The sequence below is a fragment of the Chlorocebus sabaeus genome, chromosome 22 (genome assembly GCF_047675955.1).
Source record: "Chlorocebus sabaeus isolate Y175 chromosome 22, mChlSab1.0.hap1, whole genome shotgun sequence".
Lineage (NCBI taxonomy): Eukaryota > Metazoa > Chordata > Mammalia > Primates > Cercopithecidae > Chlorocebus > Chlorocebus sabaeus.
Genome location: NC_132925.1, coordinates 20,809,380 through 20,833,463, shown reverse-complemented (window position 1 = coordinate 20,833,463; position 24,084 = coordinate 20,809,380). Strand labels below are relative to the sequence as shown.

General features: G+C 37.0%; 1 protein-coding gene across 33 annotated transcripts in view; it reads left to right on the top strand.

Moving 5' to 3' along the window:
- Nucleotides 1-24,084, top strand: part of ABI3BP (ABI family member 3 binding protein) — a 244,085-nt gene that overhangs the window by 52,821 nt on the left and 167,180 nt on the right. For all 33 annotated transcript variants that reach the window (XM_007986031.3, XM_038002422.2, XM_038002426.2 and 30 more), the window contains exon 2: nt 14,826-15,005. In XM_007986031.3, coding sequence (XP_007984222.3) covers nt 14,826-15,005 — 180 coding nt within the window. The remainder of the gene's footprint in view (nt 1-14,825; nt 15,006-24,084) is intronic.

Genomic DNA, 24,084 nt, shown 5'->3' with positions numbered 1-24,084 from the left:
TCTTTTACCCCTTTTATCAGGTTCAGAATCCCTCAAAAAGTGGCGTTATTTTACTAATTGTGCTAATCATGCTACACTGAAACAACTGACTTATTCATCTACCCAATTTACTAGAATGTCCAGTCTTTGCAATCAGACATATCATGTTTGAATTTGTGTCACTAATGCCTACTACCTAGTAGTTAATGAAAGGAATAAAATGAAAAGCAGATAAGTAAAAATATATTTGTCCCAAGGTAAATATAAATTTTATTTAGTTTTTTTGGTCAGTTGAAGTTAACCAAGTCACTGTCCCACTTACCTTACAGCAGATACCTACTTATGATCATTGATTGTGTGAGGTTGCCTCTCTCACCTTCCCCTTCCAAAAAAAAAAAAAAAACCTCAGCGCACTTCAAACTTTAAAGAGTAGTTTTAGCATAATCAGATTGAGGGAACGTGTGCAATTGACACCTGTGTATGTCTCAGAATGAGGTGTCTTCTTAAGAATGAGAGACTGTTGACTTAGAAAGTAGTCTTCAAAAAGTAATTTTCCTACTTGGCTGTTGGTTGGGTTACTAAGTAGGTAATGTAGTTATTGCTCCTTTGGTAAAACTATTAACCTTGCCAAATGGTGCTGAAATGTCCACATTGGCAGGTTCAGTCTGTCTCATTCAATCATCCAAATTCACCAGACGGTGAAGCATTGGACTGAGGAATCAAAGCACTGGGAATTCTGACCAAGGTGGAAACTCTGGTTGTTTTAGCTGAATTGGAACTCACTTGTGCAAACAGCTGGGCAAACAGATAAAAAGTGCCCCATTAGGAAGAGAAGATTTTCCCCCTTGAACTTTTTGTAAAGTGACATTTCTTTCTCAATTCGAAAGTAACTATCCTCTAGGTATTTGGTGACCAAAATGTCCTGATAAAAAGCTCACTACTTGACTCCTAGGAATTAGCTTTATCTATTTTATCATCTTTATCGGATCTATGGGTATTGCTTAGGTGTGGCTTTGTGAAGGGAGTGCTCCAGGTGAACTGAGACTTTTAATATCCGGAACTCTGAGAACACATGTTGCATGTGGAAGCATGTCTTCCAGCTGGCAGACTTAAAGCGAGGCATCTTGGAGAGGGAACGTGCTGTTCTGTTTGCCCTGGAGCACAGATCATGGAATGCTGTCATTTGAGCTTCTTGCTAGCATGTGTTCATGTATAAGTCAAGTCAAGTTTTCATTTTTTTAAAAAGCCCCCGTTCCTTGGCACTGAGGCAGCTATCTGTGTGGCTTATCGGACTTTGACCACAGCTTTTCTTCTGCACATTTTTTTAAAATGTAATTATTCTTTGGATTTATACAAATCTTCCTTTACTTAATAATTGTAATCAGACATTTTTCTTGTGTTTTCTGATTTGTGTTTATAGAACACAAATAGGGATGCCTTCTGTCCACCTCTAAATCTGTGTGCTATTAATTTACTAAAGTCCAGAATAGCTTTTCCTCTAATTTCTTATTTAAATTCCCAACTCATCATATGGGATATATGTAATTTCCTTTGTAAATGAGTGATTACTGTGTCCAAAGTGTTTGTAGCTGAGTTCCTATCTAGCCTGCACCAGGCATCCTACTAGTATCCCTAATTACCAGTAACAGCAGAATTCGGAGGCAGGGAAGATAAAAATGAAAGGTGTGCAGTAAGAAGGGCAGGATGGGTGGGATGGCTTGAGGCATATGAGGAAAGGTCGAGAGGGTAGGTTGGTTACCCTTGTCAAATCTTTCATTTGTGTAAGTAGCAACTATTTTTGCATGGCCTTTGTGAATGTGGCTAATGTATATAGTCACAAAAGATGGTTTGAATGGTGCCATAATAAAGATGATAAAATAGATAAAATAGATAAAGATGATAAAAAGATGGTTTGAATGAGTTTTGCATAACCTGAACAATTGTCAGCGACATTCCTCTTTCTGGAAGACATGTTTTAGAGCAGCTGTATGTTCACTGCCCACTAGTTCTTTGTAAGCACTCGGAAATTCCATACTGGGACCTAGTAAAACTCCATTCCCAAAGAGTTGGGAAGACAGTGATGGAGAATCTGGGATTTTGAGAAAAGATTCCAGCCTGGAGATCAGAGAGCTGGGATAAAATGAGATACATGGAATTAGTAGTTGGAATACAAGAACTTTAAATTCAGAAAGGATTTGCCTAACAATTATTCTGTGTTTCTGATTACAATTCTGCACACACACACATGCATGCACAGGCACATGTGCATGCACACACATACGCACCCACCAACAATGTCCACCACCACCAAAGCAGTTTCATTCCTTCTACCTACTTTGTTCTTTCATACCATCAACCACTGCAGGAGGGGCCATGACTTTGTTCATCTCTACAACCACCTTACACCAACTCTCCTGATGGAAGGTCGTGTAAGCATCTTGCTGTTTCAGCACTGATGAAAACAGTTTTAATACTGTCTAATATTACTTAATTGATAATGTCATTTAATTTTCATTTTCCTTAAAGTATTTAGTTGAAGCTGCCATGGTTTTTTGTTATGAAAATTTCCACTAGCATCACTGACTTTCAGCTTGTCTTTGATAAGAAAAAGTCATTTTTATGGACTAACACACCAGACTACACATATCTGTATAAGGATCAGGAACAACTGAAGATACTTGTATAATTGCCTCCGGCCACTCTCTTCACAGTGACTCTTCACTGTCACAGGAAAATTACTGAAACTCCATGGTTTTTGCCTTTTAATACCTTTCCTTGGACCTTGATTGCAGGACGAGGGGGAGTCATTTGAACAGAAAACCTATGCTCTGTGATCCCTTTTTGACTCCCTAAGAATTAAAGAAAATGCTAAATTATTGCCAATCCCTATGTTTGCTTGTTTGCTTTTTTTTTTTTTTTAACTTTTAGGTTCAGGGGTGCATGTGCAGGTTTGTTATACAGGGAAACTCATGTCACAGGAGTTTGTTGTACAGATTAATTTGTCACTCAGGTACTAGCCTAGTACCCAATGGTTATTTTTTCTGATCCTCTCCCTCCTCCCATCCTCCTCCTTCAAGTAGGCACCAGTGTGTGTTGTTCCTTTCTTTGTGTCCCTATGTTCTCATCATTTAGCCCCCACTTATAAGTGAGAATGTGCGGTATTTGGTTTTCTGTTCTTGTGTTCGTTTACCAAGGATAATGGCCTCCAGCTCTATGTATGTTCCCACAAATGACTTTCTCTTGTTCTTTTTTAAGATTATGGTTTGTATATCTTAGCATTAAAGTTTAATACAATCTATGTCATATACTATGATTTTTGGAAGCTTCTGACAGTAACTGCTCTGCTTAATACATAAACTTGAGATGTGACATCTTGACAGCTCCTTAATAAGCTGATGTGACCACAAAGGCATTGGAATGTTTTCTACTTGTGACCCACTGTCAGAGAAGAGCATAGATATGTTTGAAACTTAGCATTGTCAGTTCTTAGAGCATAATAATTTCTGAAAGGACTGGCTAACTTTATGTATGCTGAGTGGTGAATATTCATATGAGACACTGTTAAAACTAATTCTGCCAGTGCTGTAAGATGCTTGAATGACCTTTCATCACGAGAGTCTGTATAGGGTGGTTACAGACATGAGGAAAGTCATAGCCTGTTCTACAGCAGCATAATGGCATGCCAGACAAGAGATTCAACTATGTCGTGTATGTAGGTAATTTCTTCTGTTTTACTGCTAAGCGATATCTCACTGTAGGGATGAGCTATAAATATTTATCCGTTCAACTGCTGATGGACATTTGGGTTTGTTTCTAGTTTGGCACTGCTTTAAATATTTGCACACAAGTTTTTGCACATACTTGTGTCTTCATTTCTCCCAAGTAAATACCTAGGAATGAAATTAATAGGTTATTAGCTAACTGGCAAGCATTTTCCCAAGAGGTTAGACCATTTAAAATTTACACTCAAAATTTATGAGAGTTCCAGATGTACTACAGTTTCCCTAACACTTGGGATTAACAGTCTTTAATTTCAGCCATTCTTATGTATAATATTTCACTGTGGTTTTAATTTGCATTTCCCTAATGACTCAGGATGTTAACCAAAAGTTGGTAAACTATGACCTGCAGGCCAAATCCAGCCCACTGCCTATTTTTAGAAATATCGCTCTATTGGCAAACAATTTCAAAAGCTAGTAGAAGACAAGGAATGATAAGATCAGAGCAGAAATGAAGGAGACACGAAAAACCCTTTAAAAAATCAGTGAATCCAGGAGCTAGTTTTTTGAAAGATCAACAAAATAGATAGACCACTAGCCAGACTAACAAAGATGAAAGAGAGAAGAATCAAATAGATGCAATAAAAAATGGTAAAGGGGATGTTACCACCGATCCCACAGAAATAAAAACTACCATCAGAGAATATTATAAACACCTCTGTGCAAATAAACTAGAAAATCTAGAAGAAATGGGTAAATTCCTGGACACATAACCCTCCCAAGACTAAACCAGGAAGAAGCTGAATCCCTGAATAGACCAATAACAAGTTCTGAAATTGAGGAAGCCATTAATAGCCTAACAACCAAAAAAAAAGTCCAGGACCAGACAGATTCACAGCCAAATTCTACCAGAGGTACAAAGAGGAGCTGGTACCACTACTTCTGAAACTCTTCAAAACAATAGAAAAAGAGGGATTTCTCCCTAACTCATTTTATGAGGCCAGCATCATCCTGATACCAAAACCTGGCAGAGATACACACAAAAAAGAAAATTTCAGGCCAATATCCCTGATGAACATCAATGCAAAATTCCTGAATAAAATATTGGCAAGCTGAATCCAGCAGCACATCAAAAAGCTTATCCACCACTATCAAGTCAGCTTCATCCCTGGGATGCAAGGCTGGTTCAACATATGCAAATCAATAAACATAATCCAGCATATAAACAGAACCAAAGACAAAAACCACATGATTATCTCAAGAGGTACAGAAAAGGCTTTCAACAAAATTCAACAGCCCTTCATGCTAAAATCTCTCAATAAGCTAGGCATTGATGAAATGTATCTCAAAATAATAAGAGCTATTTATGGCAAACTCACAGCCAATATCATACTTAATGTGCAAAAACTGGAAGTATTCCCTTTGAAAACTGGCACAAGACAAGGATGCCCTCTCTCCCACTCCTGTTCAACATAGTATTGAAAGTTCTGGCCAGGGCAATCAGGCAAGAGAAATAAATAAAGGGTATTCAAGTAGGAAAAAGGAAGTCAAATTGTCTCTGTTTGCAGATAACATGATTGTATGTTTAGAAAACCCCATTGTCTCAGCCCAAAATCTCCTTAAGCTGATAAGCAACTTCAGCAAAGTCTCAGGATACAAAATCAATGTGCAAAAATCACAAGCATTCCTATACACCAAGAACAGATAAACAGAGAGCCAAATCATGAGTGAACTCCCATTCACAATTGCTACAAAGAGAATAAAATACCTAGGAATCCAACTTACAAGGGATGTGAAGGACCTCTTCAAGGAGAACTACAGACCACTGCTCAAGAAAATAAGAGAGGACACAAACAAATGGAAAAACCTTCCATGCTCATGGATAGGAAGAATCAATATCGTGCAAATGGCCATACTGCCCAAAATAGTTTATAGATTTAATGGTATCCCGATCAAACTACTATTGACTTTCTTCACAGAAATGGAAAAAACTACTTTCAATTACATATGGAATAAAAAAAGAGCCTGTATAGCCAAGACAATCCTAAGCAGAAAGAACAAAGCTGGAGGCATCACACTACCTGACTTCAAACTATACTAAAGTGCTACAGGAACAAAAGCATCATGGTACCATAACAGAGATATATACCAATGGAACAGAACAGAGACCTCAGAAATAATACCACACATCTACAACCATCTGATCTTTGACAAACCTGACAAAAACAAGGAATGGGGAAAGGATTCCCTATTTAATAAATGGTGCTGGGAAAACTGGCTAGCCTTCTGCAGAAAGCTGAAACTGGATCCCTTCCTTACACCTTATACAAAAATTAACTCAAGATGGATTAAAGACTTAAACATAAGACCTAAAACCATAGAAACCCTAGAAGAAAATCTAGGCAATACCATTCAGGACATAGGCATGGGCAAAGACTTTGTATCTAAAACACCAAAAGCAATGGCAATAAAAGCCAAAATAGACAAATCGGATCTGATTAAACTAAAGAGCTTCTGCACAGCAAAAGAAACTATCATCAGAGTGAACAGGCAACCTACAGAATGGGAGAAAATTTTTGTGATCTATCCATCTGACAAAGGGTTAATATCCAGAATCTACAAAGAACTTAAACAGATTTACAAGAAAACAACCCCATCAAAAAGTGGGCAAAGGATATGAACAGACACTTCTCAAAAGAAGACATTTATGCAGCCGACAAACATGAAAAAATGCTCATCATCAATGGTCATTAGAGAAATGCAAATCAAAACCACAATGAGATACCATCTCATACCAGTGAGAATGGCAATCATTAAAAAGTCAGGAAACAACAGATGCTGGAGAGGATGTGGAGAAATGGGAACACTTTTACACTGTTGGTGGGAGTATAAATTAGTTCAACCATTGTGGAAGACAGTGTGGCGATTCCTCAAGGATCTAGAACTAGAAATGCCATTTGACCCAGCAATCCCATTACTGGGTATATACCCAAAGGATTATAAATCATTCTACTATAAAGACACATACATACATATATTTATTGCAGCACTTTTCACAATAGCAAAGACTTGGAACCAACCCAAATGCCCATCAATGATAGACTGGATAAAGAAAATGTGGTACATATATACCATGGAATACTATGCAGCCATAAAAAAGGATGAGTTCATGTCCTTTGTAGGGACATGGGTGATGCTGGAAACCGTCATTCTCAACAAACTAATGCAAGATCAGAAAACCAGACACTGCATCTTCTCACTCATAAGTGGGAGTTGAACAATGAGAACACATGCACACAAGGGGAACATCACACACCAGGGCCTGTTGGGGGCTGGGGGGCTGGGGGAGGGGTAGCATTAGGAGAAACACCTAAAGTAGATGATGGGTTGATGGGTGCGGCAAACCACCATGGCACGTGTATACTTATGTAACAAACATGCACGTTCTGCATATGTACCCCAGAACTGAAAGTATCATTTAAAAAATTATTATTGGATTAAAACAAAACAAATCACTCTATTGGAACTTAGCCATGTGCATTTGTTTGTATGTCTATAGCTGCTTATGTGCTATGATGGCAGAGTTGAATGGTTGTGGTACAGGACATCTGTCCCAACAAACCTAAAATATTTACTATCTGACCCCTTACAGACAATATCTCCCAAACCCAGCTATTGGGCATTTTTTCATGTGCTTCTTGGCTATCCTATGTCTCCTTTAATGGGGAATCTATTTAAATTTTTTGTTATTTTTTTCATGTTTATTTCTTTCTTCTTATTGAATAGAAAGAATTATTTGTTGTACATAAATACAAGTCCTTCAATAGATGTATGTATTGCAAATATTTTCTCCCAGTGGGTCGCTTGCCTTTTTTTTCTTGTTAGTTATTTTAAAATTCAAAACTTTAAAAATTTGACCTAGTCCAATTTATCAGTTTTTAAAATCTGTGCTTCATATGCCATATCTCAACTGACAGGAATTGACTTTATTATTTTGATATCTTAGAAAATTTGACTTTGTGTAATGAAATAAGTAGCTGAGTAAGTATAGAGGTTGGAACTGTATGTGAAAATTATGCAATAAAAAAGAACACACTATGGATAAGAATAGGGTTATGCATTTATTCCTGAAATGATGTTATTATTTTATTGACATCAGTATTATAGCTATTCTTTTACTTAGTATCTTATGGAAATTAATATGATACCTCATCTGTTTTAAGTCCATATGTGCTATTTAGAATAATCTTAATTTCTTTGTTAGTGTCTGCCACATTGAAAACATAAAATAATAATTGTTGCTACACTAATAAGTATTATTTACTTTTAGAAGAGCGCTTTAATATTTTGCAGCTTTTCTCTTGAAGTAATTTTATTATGTTGACCAACTTGATATCCACAATTTAAACCACATTCTGAAATATTTTTGAGAATGTAAGATAACCTTATGAAATATTAGATATGAACGAATTCCTGCTGCTAAATGGATTATAATGATGATTCCTTTCTCTCCTGTCAGCAACTGGATGGCCATGATAGTTTAGCTTGTCTCACTAAGTACCATGTATTAAGGCTGTGTTCCCTAATAACTCCCTATTAGGGCTATGTGTCTTTTTGGTAAAACAATTTTTATTCCTTTGGGTATATACCCAGTAATGGGATTTCTGGGTTGAATGACAGTTCTGTTTTAAGTTCTTTGAAAAATCTCCAAACTGCCTTCCACGATGGCTAAACTAATTCACATTCCCACTAGCAGCGTGTAAACATTCCGTTTTCTCCACAACTTCGCCAGCATCTGTTATCTTCTGACTTTTTAATAATAGCCATTCTGATGGTGTGAGATGATGTCTCATTGTGGTTTTGATGTGCATTTCTACAATAATGAGTGATGTTGGGAACTTTTTCATGTGTTTGTTGGCCACATGTATGTCTTCTTTTGAGAAATGTCTGTTCCTATTCTTTGCCTGTTTTTAAAAATGGGGTTATTTGGTTTTTCTGCTTGTTGATTTGTTCAAGTTTCTTATAGATTCTGGGTATTAGATCTTTGTCAGATGAGTAGTTTGCAAATATTTTCTCCTTTTCTATAGACTGTCTGTTTACTCTGTTGATAGTTTCATTTGCTGTGCAGAAGCTCTGTAGTTTAATTAAGTCCCACTTCTCCATTTTTGTTTTTGTTTGGGAGACTTTGTTATGAAATCTTTGCCAAGGCCTGTGTCCAGAATGATACACCCTAGATTTTCTTCTGAGGTTTTTATAGTTTTAGGTTTTACATTTGTCTTTAATCCATCTTGAGTTGATTTTTATATATGGTGAAAGGTATCCAGTTTCGATCTTCTGCATATGGCTAACCATTATCCCACTCCATTTACTGAATAGGGAGTCCTTTCCCTGTTGCTTGTTTTTGTCAGCTTCGTTGAAAATCAGATTGTTGTAGGTGTGTGGCCTTATTTCTGGGCTCTCTAACCTGTTATATTGGCCTATGTGTCTGTTTTTGTGCTAGTACCATGCCGTTTTGGTTACTGTGGTCCTATCATATAGTTTGAAGGCAAGTAGTTTGATGCCTCTAGCTTTGTTCTTTTTGTTTAGAGTTGCTTTGGCTACTTGGGCTCTTTTGTGGTTCCATATGAATTTTAGAATAGTTTTTTCTAATTCTGTGAAAAAAAAATGTCATTCATAGTTTGATAGGAAGAACACTGAATCTGTACATTGCTGTGGGCAGTATGGTCATTTTACCAATATTGAATCTTCCTATCCATGAGCATGAAATGTTTTCCATTTTTTGTGTCATCTTTGATTTCTTTCAGCAGTGTTTCATAATTCTTGTTGTAGAGATCTTTTACCTCCACAGTTAGCTGTATTCCTAGGTAGTTTTTCTTTTTGTGGCTATTGTGAATGGTATTGTATTCTTGATTTGGCCCTTTGTTTGGACATTATTGATATATAGAAATGCTACTAATTTTTGTCCATTGATTTTGTATCCTGAAACTTTGCTGAAGTTGTTTAACATTTCTAGTAGCCTTTGGGCAGAGACTACAGGATTTTCTAGGTACAGAATTATGTTATCTGCAGAGAAACAGTTTGACTTCCTCTCTTCCTATTTGTATGTCTTTTATTTCTTTCTCTTGCTTTCTGTTTCCCGATTGCTCTAGCTAAGACTTCCAGTACTATGTTGAATAGGAATGGTGAGAGTGGGCATCCCTGGCTTGTGCCAGTTCTCAGAGAAAATGCTTCCAGCTTTTGAATGTTCAGCATGATGTTGGCTGTGGGTTTGTCATAGATGGCTCTTATTATTTTGACCTATGTTCCTTCAATGCCTAGTTTGTTGAGGAGTTTTAACATGGAGAGATGTTGTATCAAAAGCCTTTTCTGCATTTATTGAGATGATCGTGCAGTTTTTGTTTTTAGTTCTGTTTATGTGATGAATCACATTTATTTATTTGCATGTGTGAAGCCAACCTTACATCTCAGAAATAAAGCCTACTTGATCATGGCAAATTAGCTTTTTGATGTGCAACTGGATTGATTTGCTAGTATTTTGTTGAGGATTTTTGCATCTATGTTCATCAGGGATATTGGCCTGAAGTTTTCTTTTTTCATTGTGTTTCTGCCAGGTTTTTGGTATTAGAATGATACTGGCCTCATAGAATGAGTTATGGAGGAGTCCCTCCTCCTCAATTTTTTGGGAAATAATTTCAGTAGGATTGGTACCAGCTTATCTTTATAGGCAGAATTTGGATGTGAATCTCTCTGTCTCAGGGCCTTTTCAGGTTGGTAGGCTTTTTGTTACTGATTCAATTTTATAACTCGTTAATCTATCCAGGATTTCAATTTCTTCCTGGTTCAATCTTGGGAGGTTGTATGATTCCAGTAATTTAACCATTTATTCTAGGTTTTCTAGTTTGTGTGCACAGAGGTATTTGTAATAGTCTCTGAGGGTTTTCTTGTATTTCTGTGGGATCAGTGGTAATGCCACCTTTGTCATTTCTGAGAAAGACTTTATTATTATTATTATTATTATTATTATTATACTTTAGGTTCTAGGGTACATGTGCATAACGTGCAGGTTTTTTACATATGTATACTTGTGCCATGTTGGTGTGCTGCACCCATCAACTCGTCAGAAAGACTTTTTTAAAAAGAATTTCACAACACTCTTTGAAATATTAACAGATGCACTAAGGTGTTGCAAATGGAGGATTAGAACCCACCATCATAGATCCAAGATTCTACTTTGCAAATATGCAGTTTTTTGTCTAAGACCTACTAGTGTTACTTTCCCAAAATGTTCACATTCTGTTTTTTTCTCACTCCTGTTGACATATGCTTTGTTCCTCATATAAGGTGCAATAAAACGTTCTTCCAGTAGTCTTATTTCTCTGTACTCCTGGGCTCTTCTGGTGACATATATACCATTTTTACTTATAGTTGTTGTACTAGTTAAGCTTGTATTATGTGGTATTATTTTCTATGATCTCTACCTTAAGGCACTCACCAGAGGTCTTTATACTAACTGTTGAAAGATAACTGTCATTATATGACTAGTATTCCAAACTATTAAACCAGAATTACACTAAAAATAAATGTATTATCAAAGATTAAACATTAGTGTAGAATGTACATAGGCATACCTCAAATTATTGGAGAAATTGTCCAAGAGTGTAAAATATCATTTAATACTCATCTAAACATTCATTCAAAGGAACACTTGAACTTATTTATACTGAAGGAAAAAAAACTTGCTTAACCTTTTTGCTGACACTGAAAGAGTCAATTTAGTAATAACTGAGTAAGTCAAGACATGTAGGCAAGGCAAACCAAAGATAGAGGGAATCCATACTGGGTGGACAACCTGAGCAAAGGTGTAGGGCCAAAGCCTCATATGCATTGCAGAATGTGAGAGGATTGTAAGGGTCAAAAACAAATGAGAAATGTTGAAAAGTAATAAGAGAAGAAGTAATACGTGGTAAGATAATGAAGACATTTGAGTTACTAGCTCTAAAAAAAGAACTCAGTGTTAAAATTAAGTTTGTGATGCTGTATTGAGGTGAGATTTGTCTGTATTTTTCTCTTTCAGAACATTTTAAGTTTAGCTCAAGAGAGTAGTATGAACTGAAATTTCAGAAAAAGTAGAAGAGCTAAATGCCAATTCATTTGAATAGTTATATGATGCCGATGTATTTGTGGATATACATTGTTAGCAAAAGGGAGAGGGACTGGAGTCTTGAGAAGTCCTGTGCATAGGAGGTGGATTACTTCCACTTTGTTTGGAAAAATGGAACAACTTTCCTTGTTCTCATCTGATGTAGCCATCTTTTCCAGTTTCCCGTGGAAGAAATAATGTGATTCATCGGGCCAGAGTCCACGAGCAAAGGTCTAACGTGATGATGATGCTGTGACTCTTGGCTCTTTGTCAAATATGAATGCTGCCTATGTGTGCTAAGATTTGTTCAATGCTCCTTCCCAACTAAGCGTTGGAAATAAGCTGGTTGTGTTTGGATTCGTTGTGAGACTTGATAGCCTTCTAAGGTAGCAGAATATGTGTTCGATATACATTGGTTCCATTCTACTGAGCAGGATGAAATAACGAGTTAATCTAGGCACATTATTAAAAAGGGAAAAAATTGACTTTGACAAAATCTGTGTTTTATCTGAAGTATAAATCATCTCATCAAAACCTGGCAAAGTTCACACAAAACACTAGCAGTTGGCACCCCAACTTGAGCATTATGATCTGGGGTGTGGTCACTCCTTACTCTTTTGGACAGTTACAAAGTTCTCAATGAAAAGGGAGCAGTGCAGTCCAGCCTAGCGAGAACCCAAGATCTAGTTTTGACCCTACTTTTAACGTGCTGGGTGCCTCAATTTCCTCATTTGGAGGAATTATACTAGCTGATTTGTAAGGTCCCTTTTCAGATTTTGGACAGGCCACTCAGTATCTCTGGGTTTTAATTTCGCCACAGTGTAACAATAGCAGTCTGAGATTCAGGAAGTTTATAAAAATGTCATCAAGTTCTTGGAAAGTAAAAAGTACTATGCACATACATTCAAACTATAGCCTTAGCTGCTGAGGTATGAATAATCCTTACAACCTGGTATCCAAGAAAGGGTTATTTTTCTTTTTCCTAAGGCCTAATTGCATCATTTTCTGTGGTTAGATTGAGGCTGTGCAGGCTGATTTTGGGTGGCATAGAATAAATTCAGTGTGACGATGTTGGGGAGCACATGCTGTACAAAAGTGATGATTGGTATTTGTACAGGCTAAGTCTTTGATTAATGAGAAATAGAATGTGAATTATTAAGTTGGTAAATTCAGTCTTTTCAATAGTCAAAATGTTTTTAAAATATTAAATCTTTGGAGAATAAAGAAAAAACATAATTCAGGTTCACAATCCTTTATCTAAAACCCCTGGGGCCAGACATGTTTTGGAATTCAGAAATTTGGAGAGGAGGGTTAGAAAATAACTAGGATGCCAAGATTATATATTACGTAACTTCTTCAGTGGGGTCTTGATCAACACCATTTAACTGAACACATTTCTTCAATGAAACACGTGAATAGTCACCCTAGCGGATTAAATGAAGATTGAATGGCCTCAGGATGGTTCTGACTGGGATATGTTGCCAGATGAGTTTGAGACAAACTTCCAAAAAAAAACAAAACAGACCAAAAAAAAAACTACAGAGTTTTTTGGTTTCTGAATCATGGCTAAAGAACTGTGGACCTATATTAATAAGCACTTGTTGAGCAGTTACTATGTGCCAGCTTTAAGGTTGTGCCATTTACGTAACTGATATGATTTGGCTCTATCTCAATCTCATGTTGAATTGTAATCCCCAGTGTTGGAGGTAAGGCCTGGTAGGAGGTGATTGGATCACAAGGGTGGTTTCTAATGGTTTAGCACCCTCCCCCTAGTGCTGTCTTGTGATAGAGTTCACTATCACACAGATCTGGTTGTTTAAAAGTGTGTGGCACCTTCCCCTTCTCTCTCTTCCTCCTGCTGTGGCCATGGAAGACTTGCCTGCTTTCCTTTCACCTTCTGCCATGAAAGTTCCCTGCGGCCTCGCCAGCCATGCTTCCTGTACAGCCTTAGGAACTATGAGTCAATTAAACCTCTTTTCCTGATAAATTCTGCAGTTTCAGATCTTTCTTTATAGCAGTGCGACAACAGATTAATACACTAACCTTTGTAAATAACTCAGCAAGAAGGTAAGTGTTATGTATCACTTAGAAACCAGGAAGATAAGGCTTGAGTATCTTCAGTGGGATGCCAGAGTCACAGAAATGGGGTTTGAACCTGGTTCCTTCTGGCTGCAAAGGCAAAAGACAATGTGTTTCCTCACCACTTGGTCAAGATCTTTGGTTGGTGTGATTATTTGCCTCTGTTGCCTTAGTAGTTTAAAAATAAATGTCTTGAGAATTTGATTAAGCTCTTTCTTCTCATTCTCGACAGTCTCTCTGGGAAAGTTCATCCAATTGTCACTTATAAGCTAATGACACCCAGATGGGTCTGTACCCCCATCCTGAGTATCACACTTAGAAATCCCACTCACTACTGGGCATCTCCATGTACTCCCAGATGTACTCCCGATGGAACTAATCATTTTTCTCCTCAACCATTCTCTGCCTTCCAGCATTCCCTATTCTACCATCTCAGTTACTCCTAAGACAAAAACCTTTTTTCTTCGCTCCCTTTCCAACTCTGTCACTGAGTAAGACTTGTGGATGTGGCACTGGAAAGCCTCATAGAGGAGGCTGGGCGTTTTTTAACTGTAGTAATTCAATTTTACCAATGAGAAATTTCAGGTGCTTTCACCATACCCAGACAGTGTGTATAAAGCAAAGGTTCTGACCAACTTTGAATAGCCAAAATAAACCAAATTCCATCTACCTGCCCAGTAATAAACTACTAAGTATTGAACAGCAAGATATACTTTTTATTCTAGGCTACTCTATGTTATTAAGCTTCATTTTGGGCATTTGGGGGTGTGTGCTGCGATACTGAGTAGCAAAGTAGACAACATGTTTTTCAAGAACAATGCCTCTAGTCACCAACACTTGCTGGGCATTTGGGTATGATGCTAAAAAGGGGAAGTAACAGCCATCGATGTTTTCATTCCCATTGTTAGGTAAAAGGCCAAACCTGAAAGTCCACATCAATACCACAAGTGACTCCATCCTCTTGAAGTTCCTGCGTCCAAGTCCAAATGTAAAGCTTGAAGGTCTTCTCCTGGGATACGGCAGCAATGTATCACCAAACCAGTACTTCCCTCTTCCCGCTGAAGGGAAATTCACAGAGGCTATAGTTGGTAAGGTGTTTGGGTATCGGGCTGGGAAGGAAAGGAGGCAAGAGGTGGTGGGTGTAATATGACCTACAAATCTTGATGTCAAGAACTATTTTTTTTACATCCTTAGTTTAATCAAATGGTAGAATTACAAGACATCTTCATAATTTTTGCAACTCGTAGCATAATTCTTTACATTAAAAAAATTATTACCTGCAGAAATAGTTATCTTCATTGTCCCTGGCCATATAACTCAAAAATTCGTAAGGAAAAAAATAGATGAAATGTCTGGGATTAAATCTCTGTAAGATATTATGTTATGTGGACTAGTTTTCCTTCCTGCTGTATCTTACTGTCTTTTGATAGTACAACTACAGCATTTTGAGTGTCTTTTCATGAAAAGCTACATTTTTAAAAAAAGGAAATGTATTATATTTTTAAAAATTGAAGTATTTCAGAGAAAAAGATTAAAGTTTTTCCATGTATTATAAAATTTTATATTTCTTTAAAAATGTTTTAAATTATGTTAAAATGTAAATGGAGGATGTGGGTCACTTTTGAGCCTTCTCCATAAAAATTATTTGCAAATAAAACCATTTAAGAATGATTTTTTTTAAGCTTGGCACAATGGCTCACATCTGTAATCTCAGCACTTTGGGAGGCTGAGGTGGGAGGATCACTCGAGTCGAGTTCTATCTAGACAGCCTGGGCAACATGATGAAATCTGCTCTGTACAAAAAACACAAAAATTCACCAGGAATGGTAGTTCATGCCTTGTAGTCCCGGCTACTTGTAAGGCTAAAGTGGGAGGATCTCTTGAGCCTGGGGAGGTTGAAGCTGCAGTGAGCCGTGATAGCACCACTACACTCCAGCCTGCGCAACAGAGTGAGACTCTGTCTCATAAATAAATAAACAAATAAATATTTAAAGGATCCTCTATTGTTTTGAATACTTTTAAAGGCTTTCTGGATAGCCTAATATAAGGTTTATATTTTGTTCCACTGCTAGGATTATTGCTTAGGAGCTTTCCTATGAGTTTCAGAAGTTTTATCCTATAAATTCAATTAGTTTATATCAGCTCTGATAATATGCAGGGAATGTTGAAGATGAATCTACTTTGTCCTGTAGCCTCTTGTTTCTCATAGAGATGTCCCTGTTGGACTTCAAAATCTGGCAACAGAGTAATATTGTTAATTAAGTGTCTAAACTAGATTTTACATAAGAGAAACACTTTAAAGCAAACCTACTAGTTTGTTACCAAAAAACTGAGAAGTAAGCATTTCTGACAAACGTAACACTAACCTTGACCACAAAAACCATAAAGAAGTCTCCACTCTATTCACTCTTTACTGTAAAAAGTGACCGGAAGCTGTGTGTTTGCCCCCACGCAAATAGAAACAGATGACATATTACCCCGTTTTCATTGAGCATTGGGAGTAATGTTTTATTTATGATAGATGTTTTTGTTACATAAAATGAAATTTTGGTCAGTTGTAAGCTCTTTTTCCATATGAGGTGAAAAATGTTCAATCTTAAAGTAATAGAAGTCAAATTACTACTGATAAAAAATACATTCAGAAAACTAAAGAAAACTTATTGCACAAATATTTTAACCTTTTGCTGTTTCAATAATGAAAGTCGATTAAATGGACTAGGGAGACTTTTATTTATTTATAGTATGTTCATTCTTTAAAGTTTTTTATTATGGGAAACTTCAGACAACCAAGGAAAGGATATTAAAATAAACCTTTATATCTCAGCATGCGGCTTGAATATATATCACTGTTTTGCTAATCTTGTTCTGTGTATTCTTTAATACATACTGTATTCATTGCTTGGGTATTTAAAGCATAACTAGGTATCACATTTCTTTATCTAAAAATGTTTCAGTATGCATCTCTAACAGATGAAACATATTTTTAATAACACTATGCCTTTATCACATTTTAACAATAATTCCATAATACCATTTTATACTCAGTTCATATTTAAATTTCTCTGGTGATCTTAAAAATGTCTCTTTAGGGTTGATTTGTGTGACTCAGGATCCAAACAGGTCTATGATATATTTGATTATGCCTCTTAAGTGTCTTTTATTCTGTAACAATCCTCTCTACCTTCTCTTTTTAAATGTCATTGATTTCTAGAGAAATTGGGTCATTTATCACAGAGAATGTCCATATTCTATATGATAGAATATGGAACTGGTTGCTTCCATTCTGTATTTTTTGAGCTGGCTCCTCCTATCCCCTGTATTTCCTATGAAGATATAATTAGATCTAGAGGCTGTATTAGATTTGAATTTGGGGGAAGGAGGAAATGTAATACTTTGTAGGTGGGACTATGTATTTCCTAATGATTCACAAAAAGAGGTGCATAATGGCTGCCTGTCCCATTTAGTGATCCTAAGACTGATGTGTTTAGGTGGCCTCAGCCTGGTCTCTCACAATAAAATTCTCCATCAGATTTTCACCGAATGGTTTAGAATCTTTTGATTGCCCAGATCTATTATTTTATTCAGGAGTTATAAATAGGAATTTTCTTATTCTATTATTCTTTCTCCCTATTTTAGCCAATGATAAAGAAGAAAGTTCTCTTATCTGCTTTTTTATTTTCCATATATATTGGTTTTATTAGGTTGGTGCAAAAGTTATTGCAGTTTTTGTCATTACTTTCAATAAGAAAGGCAGGATAAATTTTCATTGTTATAAGTTGATGCTCTGATTATTTCCAAGGACGACCAGTGACAGTGTTTGTTGGTTGGGTTTTTTTAGGGCCAATAAGAATGCATTGATTTTTACATATTTAATGGGTTTTTATCTATATATCACTTATCTATACCTTATGATTCTTTTAGTCTAGCTGAAATATGCTTGATTATTTACTTTGGTGAACTATAATACTGAAAACTTCTTAAAGTCAAGCTTATGTCTTATTCTTTGGTTATTCTTATCAAAATAATATACATTAAGTAGATAAGCACTAAATATTTGTGCCACAGAATTGAATAGACTTCAGTCTGTGTAGAATATTTAGGCTGGAAGAGGACATGAGAGATTGTTTAATCTAAACAATTAGATTGTTTAATTTAATCCTGTCCTCAGGAAAGTAGCAATTGAAGTCATTTAGGGCAGATAAAATAGTTAGGTCACTGTGCATCTCAAAGAACCTAGGGACAAAGATTCCACAACTCCTAGAAGGCTATTCCAATTATTATTTTTAAAACTCTTACCTCATATTGTAGATCAATATGTTCTTTTTATTAATTCCTTTTCTAGTATTCTAGTGGAAATGAAAAAACATTCCTCGTACATATTTCCTTTTCCATATTTCTTTAAGCCAAGAAATTTGTGTGCTTCTGCTTTTATTTCTTCAAAAATGAACTTTTATTCCAAGTTAAATGTTATTTTTTGGTTGTTTAAATTGGTTATTTATAGTCTTCCGTGACTGTGTTTGCATTAATTGCTCCTAATTGATTAAGCAGCCATACATTAGTTTCCTGCTGCTGCTAAAACAAATTACTACAGATTTGGTGGTTTCAAGCATTACAGATTTATTATCTTGCAGTTGTAGGTCAGAAATCCAACATGGGTCTCACTGAGCTAAAATCAAGGTGTGGGCAGAGCGGCATTCCTTTCCGGAGGCTCTCAGGGGAGAATCTGGTTTTATGTCTTTTCCAGCTTTTAGAGGCTACTGCATTTCTCTTCCACCTCAAAGTCAACAACAGTGGGTCAAGCCCACATCACATCACATCACAATCACATCACATCATCACAATCACATCACAATCACATCCCATCATCACATCACATCATCACATCACAATCACATCACATCACAATCACATCACATCACATCCAATCACATCACAATCACATCCCATCATCACATCACATCATCACATCACAATCACATCACAGTCACATCACATCATCACATCACATCACAATCACATCATCACATCACAATCACATCACATCATCACATTACAATCACAATCACATCACAATCACATCACAACATCACATCACATCATCACATCACAATCACATCACATCACAATCACATCATCACATCACAATCACATCACAATCACATCACATCACATCATCACATCGCATCACAATCACATCATCACATCGCATCACAATCACATCACATCATATCACAATCACATCACATCACAATCACATCACAGTCACATCACATCATCACATCACATCACAATCACATCATCACATCACAATCACATCATCACATCACAATCACATCACAATCACATCACATCACAATCACATCATCACATCACAATCACATCACAATCACATCACATCACATCATCACATCACATCATCACATCGCATCACAATCACATCATCACATCGCATCACAATCACATCACATCATCACATCACAATCACGTCATCACATCACAATCACATCACAATCACATCACATCACAATCACATCACATCATCACATCACATCATCACATCACAATTACATCACATCACATCACGTCACATCACATCATCACATCACATCACAATCACATAATCACATCACAATCACATCACGTCATCACATCACATCATCACATCACAATCATATCACATCATCACATCACATCACAATCACAATCACATCACAATCACATTACAGTCACATCACAGTCACATCACATCATCACATCACATCACAATCACATCATCACATCACAATCACATCACATCACATCATCACATCACATCATCACATCACATCACATCACATCACATCACAATCACATCATCACATCACATCACAATCACATCACATCATCACAATCACATCATAATCACATCACATCATCACATCACATCATCTCATCACAATCACATCACAATCACATCACATCACATCATCACATCACAATCACATCATCACAACACAATCACATCACATCATCACATCATAATCACATCACATCATCACATCACAATCACATCACACCACATCATCACATCACATCATATCACAATCACATGACAATCACATCACAATCACATCATCACATCACAATCACATCACATCATCACATCACAATCACATCACATCATAATCACATCACATCACATTACATCATCACATCACATCATCGCATCACATCACAATCACATCATCACACCACATCATCACATCACAATCACATCACCATCACCATCACCATCACCATCACCATCACCACCACATACCCTGGCCTCCTTTCCTGCTTTCCTCTTGTACTTTTTTTGTTTTGTTTTGAGACAGAGTCTCGCTTTGTCACCCAGGCTGGAGTGCAGTGGCGTGATCTCGGCTCACTGCAAGCTCTGCCTCCCGGGTTCACGCCGTTCTCCTGCCTCAGCCTCGGAGTAGCTAGGACTACAGGCACCTGCCACCTCGCCTGGCTAATTTTGTTGTATTTTTAGTAGAGACAGGGTTTCACCATGTTAGCCAGGATGGTCTCAATCTCCTGACCTCGTGATCCCACCCGCCTCGGCCTCCCAAAGTGCTGGGATTACAGGTGTGAGCCACCACACCCAGCCTCCGCTTCTACTTTTAAGGGCCCTTGTGATTGTAGTAAGTTCATCTGGATAATCCAGGATACTTTCCCTATTTTAAAATCAGCTGATTAGCAATTGTAATTCCATCTGCAACCTCAATTCACCCTTGTCTCGCAACCTAACATCTTCACAGGTTCTGGGGATTAGGATATAAGCAAGCTTTGTTGGAGCATTATCCTATCTGCCACAAGCTATATGTTTAAAATTTGCATCTCTGTTCATTTCCCTTTCTGGTATCAGTTTACTGTGCGATAAATCTCAACTCTGCTCATCTGTAATAGGTGTATTTTTCACAGACATGCTGTGGCGGTTTAGTGTTTTGTAACTGTAAAGTGATGAATTGAAGTCCCTTGAGTGCAAAGTGCTACACAAGAGCAAAGAATCTTTATTTCTTCATGGGGGAAGAAAAAAAAAAAAGCATCACTTACAGCTCCTGCTCTTACTTTCTTTTGTAATAAGGTAGTGGTATGTTTTTCAGTTGCATGGAACTACACCCAAACACAGTGAATTACCCTCAGTTTCAAAGCAAATATTAAGTACAGCCTTGTCTGACACATTTCATTTGTTTAATGATATGTTTACCATCATTTTTCATTTTACCATTGAATTGAGAAGCTGTTGATTATTCAGAAATATTCAAGCTAACATTTAGTGACCCGAGGACTAGCACGTCCACTAAGTAATCATTTATAACCATTTTTACATTTATTTTTTAATGTCTATTATCTTTCTATTAAGAATTGACAGAGATGTTTTCAAGTCACTGGTTTTACATGCAAAAGAAAACAAAACCCTCCTTTTGCCATTTTGGAAATTAACATTCATATGAAATTTCTGTCAAAATTTATCTAAGATTATACTAGATTAGAGGGGCAGTAGGAAAAATACTATTTTCCCAGGTGGCTATTAATACATATTAATGGGCTCCAGAGCCCTGCAATGACGTGATAAAACATGATTCACATTTCATAGATCCTCTAAGTTCCTATGTCTTTTTATTCACTCACATCATGAATGTTCTCACTCCTGGTTAACATTTTAAGTTTTTGCTGCTTTCTTTTATGGTCAGCTGCTAGTAATTTTGCTAATGTCTCATTAGCTGAGAACTTTCTCAGCGTTGACCTTTAAAGACTCATACTTAATGATGATCTGTTGACATCAGCCATCAGTTATGTGGTGCACATTGAAGAATTATTTTAGTATCCTTCCTGCAGAAAAGGCTTAAGTTTAAAAATGTATGTTCACGATGGCAAATTCTGATTGAAGATTTTGTCTTCCAACCAGGTGTTAGGACTCCAAAGGGACTAATGGGGTGCAAATGTTTTAATTCTCGTGTTCTCACAGCTGCTAACCCTCACACTCATTTCCCTAAGGGAGCGCATTTCTCACACTCAGCACGGGCCTCTGAGTCGCTGTCTTGCCTGTAACTCTTCCCAAGTGATGCCAGCTCTAGTGAGGAAAAGGTTACAGTGCCAATGCACTGGAAATGCTCTAAGCTGAAAAAAGTCCCAGACAAGGATGCTACAGTCTGTGTTCTAGGAAAGATCAGCCTTCACCTGAGAGGCAGCATGATGTGGGGAAAGAATACCTACTTACTTTTGAGTCCGACAGACCTGGGTTCAAATTCAACACAACTCATTGTGGAATAGTTGTGGGTAAGTAGTTTAAATTATCTGAATTTTACTTTTCTCATTTATAAAATAGAGAATAATCTTTCAGAAGCATTGTAAAGACTATGGCTGAATCATATAACAGAGCTAATGTAGGCCGGGTGTGGTGGCTCATGCCTGTAATCTCAGCACTTTGAGATGCCAAGGCGGGTGGATCATTAGGTCAGGAGTTCAAGACCAGCCTAGCCAAGATGGTGAAACCGTGTCTCTACTAAAAATACAAAAATTAGCCGGGCGTGGTGGCGGGTGCCCGTAATCCCAAATACTCAGGAGGCTGAGGCAGAAAATTGCTTGAACCCAGGAGGCGGAGGTTGCAGTGAGCCAAGATCACGCCACTGCACTCCAGCCTAGGAGTCAGAGCAAGACTCCATCTCAAAAAAATAACATTAAATTTTTTTAAAAAGAAGCTAATATAGACTCTAGCACAGAGTAAGCATGTTTTGTAAATTTTGTCAGTTGCTGTTATAACAAGCAGAGTGGCCTTGGATAATTTACCTAACACTTCTGAGCTTTGTCTCAGTGGCTAATAATTATTGGGTTAACTCTCCACTAAAGTTCTGGCCACCTCTAAGAGGTTAGTGCCTAGGTTGAAAAAGCTTGGTCTAAGTGGCAGTTTTGTGGTTTTGTTTTATATTTGGGGGTGGGAGATAGTGTTGGTAAAACTGCAGAGGTAGATTGTTTTAGCAGAGCTGTTAGTCACTGAAAGGTAGCCTTGCCCATCTATCATACCCGAGTATGTTTTCTCCTCAGGGTCAACGCTCAAAACAAGATTAAAAAACAAAATAAGCAAAATCTAAGATGATGAAACAGTAGCTGGTGCGCACACACACAGCTCTCTCCCAAAGTCATTATTATCTCTTAATTATCGAGGGTATGCCGTGTCAAAGCTGACTGTTTTGTGCTTTTGGTGAAGAGAGTTGTCAGGTGTCTCTTACAATTCCTTAGCTGTTGCCTCCAAAGAAAAATATGGTGACTCCCCCGAAAATATATACCTGAAAAAGTCTGTCATCTCTAGATCTCACTTTTTCAATCTCTTATTCAAATAAAGCAATTTTTAGCAAGAATTTTGGCCTGTCCTATTAAACAAATAAAAATAAGTGCATGACGCTTTAATTTACTTAACTGATGACAATTCTGTCTCAGTGCATTTGGGCTAAAATTCAACCATCAGTTTCTTATTTTGAAGTTTTTCACTTTCTTTGTTTCACAGCGAAACATTTTCAAAAATTTAAAAGTAAAGTTTACGATTGATCAGATATGAATCAGTATAAATCATATGCTTATAAATTGTAATTCAATTTATATTTCTGTAGGTTATTAGTACCATTTACAAGGTTAACCCTTAATTTTTACATTTGTATAGACGGCAAGAGGAAATGCACAATTTTTCCTGTTTTATCATGTCAACCCTTAGAATTTCAGTTGTTCCCTTCTACTTCTCTATCATAAAAATGTTTAAGTTGCTCTATTTTTATGAAAGTGGGATGAAATATAAAATAATAGAGATTGATACTGTTTATTACAGTGAAAGATAACTATCACAAGTGGTTATGCATTCATTGAAGAAAAAGCAAAAATAGGGGTTGAAAATAACTGAAGGAACTATACAGGGAATATAAAGAAGCTAAAAAAAAATTATGAAAAAAGAAGCAGGATAAACCAATAGAAGGAAATGATGTAGTGCCATCATTGAAGCCAGCTGAGCCCTCTCTTGCTGGCGGAGTCCTTAGATGGCAAGAGGCTTCGAAGGCAGGAAGCAAGACAGCTGCCATGAGTGGATATCAGACTCCTGATCCGATGCAAGATGGCAGTTATGCAGGGAGAGGCAGTATTATTAGTTCTCTTTTACCC